The sequence below is a fragment of the Lipotes vexillifer genome, unplaced genomic scaffold, assembly GCF_000442215.2.
Source record: "Lipotes vexillifer unplaced genomic scaffold, Lipotes_vexillifer_v1.1 scaffold670, whole genome shotgun sequence".
NCBI classification, from domain to species: domain Eukaryota; kingdom Metazoa; phylum Chordata; class Mammalia; order Artiodactyla; family Lipotidae; genus Lipotes; species Lipotes vexillifer.
Window position 1 is genome coordinate 777,159 of NW_006778108.1, and position 7,715 is coordinate 784,873.

At 44.8% G+C, this 7,715-nt stretch overlaps 1 protein-coding gene across 1 annotated transcript in view; it reads right to left on the minus strand.

Moving 5' to 3' along the window:
- KIF16B (kinesin family member 16B) overlaps nt 1–7,179 on the minus strand; it is a 277,180-nt gene extending 270,001 nt beyond the window's left edge. Inside the window, exons 1-2 of the mRNA XM_007451451.1 lie at nt 7,117–7,179; nt 4,959–5,072 (exon numbers count right to left, since the gene is read on the minus strand). Of these exons, the coding sequence (XP_007451513.1) occupies nt 4,959–5,072; nt 7,117–7,152 (150 nt within the window). The 5' untranslated portion in view covers nt 7,153–7,179. The remainder of the gene's footprint in view (nt 1–4,958; nt 5,073–7,116) is intronic.
- Between the last annotated feature and the right edge of the window lie 536 nt (nt 7,180–7,715).

Below are 7,715 nucleotides of genomic sequence, written 5' to 3' on the forward strand. Positions count from 1 at the left end.
CACACACACACACACACACACACACACACACACACACACACACACACACACCTCTCTGTGAAGAAGCAGAACCAGGAATCCCAGGGGGACTCTGGGCTCCAGACTAACCATCTGAGGTTCATTTTCACCACTATATACGGAATAGGAGGAAAACTCTTAAATATTTCTTTAATTCTTTCTGATTAGACAAAACCCAAAAGGCAGATGTCACTTTTAACCACTTCACAGAGTGCCACTGGAGAGAAAGAACAGCCTTCCAAAAGCTTCTGGAAGAATAAAGGAAGGCTCTTCTCTCATACTTTTGTCTGGGGCGAAAACAGTCATGGAAAATATCATATTTAAACCAAACCCCAAAGTTTTCAAAATGGAATTCTTCCCCAGGGTTAAAATCCACACCTGCTACTTTACTCCTCATTTAGTCTCTAGAAAGCTAACTCAGCTGGAGCTCCTCCAGACTCAGGGGGCCCCGGAGGGGGCGGGGGGCCTGGCACTGGTGGACCTGACCGCACGACAGGCCTAGAAAATGCATGTCCGGAGGCGCTGAGACCCAGGCCTGGCTTGGTCCCAGCTTCTAGTCGGCTGGGGACCCAGAGAAGCAGCAGGACGGTGCCCACACCTACGGGGTTCCCAGCAGGGAAAACCGGCTACCCCACTGCAGCTCCCACCAAGGACTGATTTACCATCGTCTACCAAACCGAAGTAGGGAAGGAAGGGGCTGCTCGACTGGCTGACGTCCTGCCCTCCTGGCCAGGGTCCCCGAGAGCCACTTTGCTGCTTGTCTGAGAGGCTACAGCGCTGACTTACAGAGCAAAGGGAGGCGTCGCAGGGCCTCGCTTGAGGGGAAGTGCCCACAAGAGGGCGCTGTGAAAACAAAAGACTCTCCATCCAGCTGTCAACTGGGAAATTTTAGGTTTCAAGTTTCTCCGGAGTCGAATCAAGGGACAGGCAGTGCGAGATCAAAGCCTCCCTTTGTAGTCTGGAGAACAATTAAGAAAATTAGACCTTACTTAATGGTCTTTAATTGACACGAGTATGGACTTAAATGGCTCACTGATTTTTTTTTTCTAAATCTAACATTAATTTGGAAGGAAGAAATAGTAACGGTCATCTTATTTGGAATTTGTTTAACATTATGGGAAACTTGACTTGTAGTAGAGTAATGGGCATGATATATTGTCTCAAGATGCCTCTTCATTTAAATGATTTTTAAAAAGAAGAAAAAGACAAGGGCCGACATCACGCTAAGCCTGCATCTTCCCGTTTACAGCAGGGGTGAGAACTGTCGGCTCAGTTCCTGCGCAGGATCCGGCAGCGTGAAAACTTTAGTCGATACAACACCAGCTATTCAAATTAGAGATGAGGAAGATTATCTTCTCTTTAACAGAGTGTCTAAAAAATAGGTGTTTTCCCCAAAATGCCAAACTCACAGAAAAAGAGATCGGATTTGTGGTTACCAGAGGCGGGAGGCTGGGGGAGGGAGACTTGGAAGAAGGCGGTCAAGAGATACAAACTTATAGTTACAGGAGAAATAAGCACTAGGAATATAATATAAAACAATGATGACTACAGTTCACACTGCTGCCTGATACACAGGAAAGGTGTTATCAGAGTAGATCCTAAGAGTTCTCATCACAAGGAGGAATTTTTTTTCTTTTCTTTTTACTGTATCTATATGAGAGGATGGTTATTAATTAAACCTATTGCGATAATTGTTTCACAAGATACGTAAAGCGAACCATCATGCTGTACACCTTAGACTTATACAGAGGTGTATGTCAATTATTTCTCAATAAAACTGGAAAAGAGGAAAACAAAACACTAGGAGTGTTCCTGGATCTCTGTTGGTTTTATTAACACGTGGTTCTGCTAAAAAGCAGTGTTTACTAACATATCTCAAAGGCTTTTTCAGTTTTGAACTGAATGTACGATATAAATAACCTGAGACTCCTCCTTGACTTTGGGTTCCAGAGTCAAGGAACCTAAAGCCCCTGAAGCGCAGACACCTGAAGCGGGAAAGTCTCCTGCTCAGCTGAAAACTCTTTTCATTCTCAAACTACTTTTAAACTCTGGGCAGCTATTTTTAACTCCCAAAAGAGCTAAATGTGGGCTTCCAATGACTTAAACCCACACTACAACTGTCATCTGTGGGGTTAAAGTAACGAAGGAAGCCCTCTGAAATTCTCCATGCTTCAGATTTCCCCTCACTTTAAAAGATTAATTGGGGGGCTTCCCTGGTGGCGCAGTGGTTGAGAGTCCGCCTGCCGATGCAGGGGACACGGGTTCGTGCCCCGGTCCGGGAAGATCCCACGTGCCGCGGAGCGGCTGGGCCCGTGAGCCATGGCCGCTGAGCCTGCGCGTCCGGAGCCTGTGCTCCGCAACGGGAGAGGCCACAACAGTGAGAGGCCCGCGTACCGCAAAAAAAAAAAAAAAAAAGAGCTAAACGTGTTACTGCTTCCCTGACCTTGACTCTCACTGAACCCAGGATACGTGACCTGTTCCATAAATGAACTACCCACCCGTAGACGAGGCCTCTCAGTCAGCAAACGCCTGCTGAGCATCTCCAGGGAGCCAGACCCTGCTGTCCACGCCACCACTCCCGTCCCTGGGCTTTCCCTCGGCACAGCCCCTGTCCCCAAAAGGCCTCAAATCCAGGTTAAACAGGGGGGAAATCCAGCCACTCGCTGGGTAACTTAGGAGGGAAACCTTCATGGCCCTTCATTCATCCTCTAATGAAGATGTTCTGAGGACCATGTAATGAACCAGCTTTTCCCTTAAACTCCCTCGTACCAGCCACTTCATTTGCATTCCTACCTGAAAGCCAAAATCTGGATTCCACTAGCTGCAACATTCTGTTCCTCACCAGACTCCTAGCTACCAACACTGACTGATCCACTTACCTCAGGACCAAAGTCATCTTCGCTCACTCGCTCATCCATTTATTCATTCAACAGGGCTGCCCTGTCCACCTGTCACTGAGAACACACCAATCCTTAAACCCTTAAGACCTTCCGGGGGTATCTCCACTGCCGTATACATCAGCCCCAGGATCTCAACTCTGCTACTATTCAGTCGATTAGACCTACAGACTTGAGAAGGTTATTTAAGCTGAGTCTCCTTGACAAAGAAAAATGGAGCTAAAGTCGACCTCATTTGGTTCTTTGTGAGGATTATACGAGGCAGCACCCCTGAGCACCAAGCAGCGTTTCTGATTCCCCTGCACACTCCAGCAGCATCAGTTCACCTTTCCTCTCCCGGCCCCTCTCTCATGCCCAGCACCCCATCTCTCCTCACGGCCCCCATTCCTACTGCTGTTGCCCTTTCTATGTTTCCCCAATACTGAATCAACAACTTGCAGATACTATGACTCCAGGCCTCTCCGTGGAACTTCTCCACGTGCACAGCCAATCTGAACTCCCAACACTTACATCGCCTCAGAAAGCCAGCCTCCTCCACAAACCATTCCTAAACCAACTACATTTCTCAAATGCTAAGGATCGTGCAACTCACCTGGGGATCTTGCTAAAAAATGCAGTTTGATTCAGTAGGTCTGGAGTAGTTCCTGAAATTCTGCATTTCTAACACTTTCCCAGGCAACGCTGAGATTCTAGTATGTGGACACACCAAGTTACAAGAAACTACACCAGGATACCACCTCAAGATGCCATCGCGTGGGTCACAAGCCTGGGCGGGCAGGACAGGAATTCACGTTCGTTTTAACACCTGGAGACCTGAAGCCATGCCTCTTAAGAAGCTGTTAACAAGCCAGGGAGAAGCCCCGCCATGCGGGCATGCTCTCCCCCCTACCCCACACCGTGTTTCACCAGAACCCCGCTCTGCTCCAACAGCCTGCTTGCCCCACCCAGGGAAATACACTAGTCCTTCTGGTCACATGACACACCATCAAGCGATGGCCCCCTGGGAGGATCTTCAGGTCTGTTCTTATCTGCCCATCTCATGTCTGCATTTCAGATCACAAAAGCCTATAGCACAGGTTTCCTGGACAAATTCCAGCTTCATTCTAGGTTCTAGAAAGATTCTGAACAAAACGATCTTGCTTTCCAGAGCCTTTCTTTCTAGAACCAACAATGATCCATCCAAGCAGGGGAAATGTGACTTGGGTGTGAAGTGTACCTCCTAAAGCTCTGCATCGCAGCAGGACTCAAGGCCAACTGAGTTATGTGCCAGGCTTAGCAGTACACACAGGCAGACATCGGAGTTCCTGCGGATTCAGTTCAGACCACAGCAATAAAGCGAGGCACACAAATGTTTTGGTTCCCTGTGCAAATAAAAGTTATGTTTATACGATACTGTAGTCTATTAAGTGTGTAGTAGCATTTTGTCTAAAAAATAACATACATACCTTAATTAAAAAATATTTACTTGCTAAAAAATGCTAACCATCATCTGAGCCTTCAACAAGTCGTAATCTTTTTGCAATAGTAACATGATAGATCACTGATCGAATATAATACTAATGAAAGAGTTTGAAATATTGCGAGAATTACCAAAATGTGACACAGAAACACGAAGTGAACAAATGCTGTTGGAAAAATGGCGCCAACAGACTCGACACAGGATTGCCTCGACCTTCAATTTGCAAAAAAGCGTTAACATCGAGCACAGTAAAATGAAGTATGCCTTTAAATGTCCCCCCCAAAAATGCTTTACTTGCAAAGCTCCTTTAAAACAGTAATCACTGCCAAGTTTTGAAACAAAAATTATGATCATCATGCTCAGAAGTGAAAAAAAAAAAAAAATCAACCTTTTGGGGATGGAATTCATCTCAGGCTTAAGATAAATGGTGCTATATAATAAGCAAAAAGCTAAGTTAGCAAAGGCTAATTTTACATAAATCATATTCAGAAAAAAATTAGCAAGATGCTTTAAAGAGTTTTAGGGTAGGCATGTTTTTCTCAATATGAAAATAAACCAAAACAGAGATTTTGAAAATACCATACCATTTCTTGTGAAACATAATCTGGACTTTGTGTATCAGCAGAATAAAAAGAAAAGTCATAGGTGAAGGTCTTGGTCCGTTCTCTTCCTGAGTCCCCAGTCCCTCCTTCTGGTATCTAGAAAGAGATGATTATGACAATCATAACAACAGTGTAAGAGGAAAATAATAATAATGTGAAGAGCACTGTCAGCAAACAAGTAATCTGTCCAATTCAAGAAAAAAACTTCATAGAAAGTACACAAACGATCACCATTTTCCATTGTTTATACCCTGACTCAAATCCATTTAATTCTTCACCTCCTGAATGAATGAATGAATGAATGAATGAACAAGCAAGCAAGCCTAAACTCCCAGCAATTCAGGCTCTCTACGATATGACCCAAGGCTACTTTTCTGGACTTTTTATCATGATTACCTTATATGAACCTGACACTCCAGCCAGACGCTATGTTTTTCTGATTTCAATGCTTTTTATTGCTGGAGTCTGCACAACTCCACGGGGTGCTGTTCACAGAGATGACAATGTGAAAGCAGTTGTGTGAACTTGTGGCCCCACTGAAAACTCCAGGTCAGATGCCTCCTCTTCCACAAAGCTCCCCTTGGGCACTGCATCCAGAAGTAATTCTCCCACCTCTGAGAGACGACTCTCCCAGGACACATCATATTATGAGTCTATTGCATACGTTTGCATACGTCTTGTCTACCTTGCTATATACCAAAATTGAAGCAAAAGTCATGTCTAAAAATCTTCATATGCCACCAAGGCCTCACACAGCTCCCTGGACATATGCTGAAAAGATGTAATGGGCATCCTATTTTCCAACATAATTCAGATACTATAGTATACATACTATAAAAAAGAAAATTGTTTAAGGTTCTTATTATTAAAATGTTTAAAAATCCAGGCATCTATTCTGGTTATATCAGACAAGGCAATGTTTTGTAAAACTCAAAAAGCAACAGAGTAATCAAGGAAAACAGATTCCATAACACACAAAGGAAGGAGATTCATCCGAGGCCACGGGTCTCTCCACTCCGTTCCGGTAAATACGATGTTTGAATGACTTTGACCGCAGCACTGTGAGCACACAAAGGTACACGAAGCAGAGGTAACTAACAGCCGAGAAAGAACAAGTGACCGTGAGAAGATGTGGGAGGTCAAAGGAGGGAAAGCCAGGTGCGGGCCAAGTAGAGCCAGAAGGTAGAACTGCAGGCAGCAGAGAAAGAAAGACATTCCACTGGAGAATGCCTCAGGCCAAGGGGCACCAGAGCCTCAGAGGAGGCCTCTCGAAATGCCCCGAGTACGGCCCATGCGAAGATGGGCACATTCCCCAGCTTCTATCACTGGGGATCAAGTTGCAGGACTTTGAAACTGGATTTCAAAGCGTCCAGTCCCTTGAGCCACGAATTAACAGAAATCCAACCAGAGACTCATCTGCACTTGGCCGTGGGGCACCAGGCCTCTGAAACCCAAACCTGTGAGCTAATGACAACTATCGGAGGAGGATGGGGTTGGGTACATAAGGCACATGATTTCTTTATTATTGATTTCACACACTTATTTTTCCCCTAAGTGAAACGTATTCAAGGTCCTTAACAAATTCACTAACCAAAGAAAAAAAAACAGGATACTTTAAGTACAAAAAGAACTCGCCATCTTAGAAAATTCTGGGATTTTTTTTCAATTTTCTTTTTTCCAGAAAAAAATTTCAGTTTTTAAAATTTTTCATCCTCTGAGTTTTGAATAATAATACCAGCTTCTCTTGCAAAGTTTACAAAGTTATTTTCATTAAAAATGAAAACAAATCTAGGGCCAAAGCTTATTTAATAATTCACAGTGAGCCAATTGCCAGGCTAAGGATCCACCACAGGATAGAGAATAGAAATGCCTGGGTCGGGGCTAAACCCATGAGGTCACCTCCCAGAGCTGCGGCTCAGGCCCGGCTCCCAGGTCAGCGAAACCAGGGACGGGACAGGAGACAAAGCATCAACCCTTTTGCTTTGTGACCAAGCCCAAGCCAAGCACAAGCTGACGTGGTGAACTGAACAGAGAAAGGAGGGCTGTGGAAACAGATGTTGTTGTATTTACCCACAAGCCGTTCGACACGGAAACAAACACACAACTCACAGAACTGGAGCCAGCCCAGGCCGCTACTTGCCTTTAAGTTTGTGATTGTTGTTTTGCTTTTCTCCATTTGAATAATGAATTTGGCTTCCAAGTCCTTTTCCCTGCAACACAAATAATTCAGTGTTGGTTAGGAGAGAAAAGACTGTTTTTACAATTTTTGTTGTATTTACTTTTTACATATGGCAGTTTGTTTTTAAATGGCACGTGAAGCACAATCTCTGATACACCCCCGTCCTGAAACCTTACGAACATAAACATGAGGGCGCACAAAACAGATGCCACCATCAAAAACTTAAGACTGAAAATACTGTGTTGGCGAACCCTGGAAGAACTTCTACCTGGGAGCCAAAAGGAGTCTATGTGAAATGACAGAAACCAGGGACATTGTGTGACTCGGAAGAAAGAGAAGCCCCACCCACTCGGTACAGAAGAAAGTCACCACATCCCTCCATCCAGGATGAGAACTAAGAAGAAACAGGAGTAGTGCTCACAACCAGGTGCTGCTTCTAGAAGCAGCCAGGGCACTGTCCCCTCCCCCCACCTCCTTTCTATACCCATCCAGAAAATGTAATTCCTAGAAGACACCAGAACAGGAAGTTCAGAGAAATCCTAAAAGGTACAGTTCTCTGA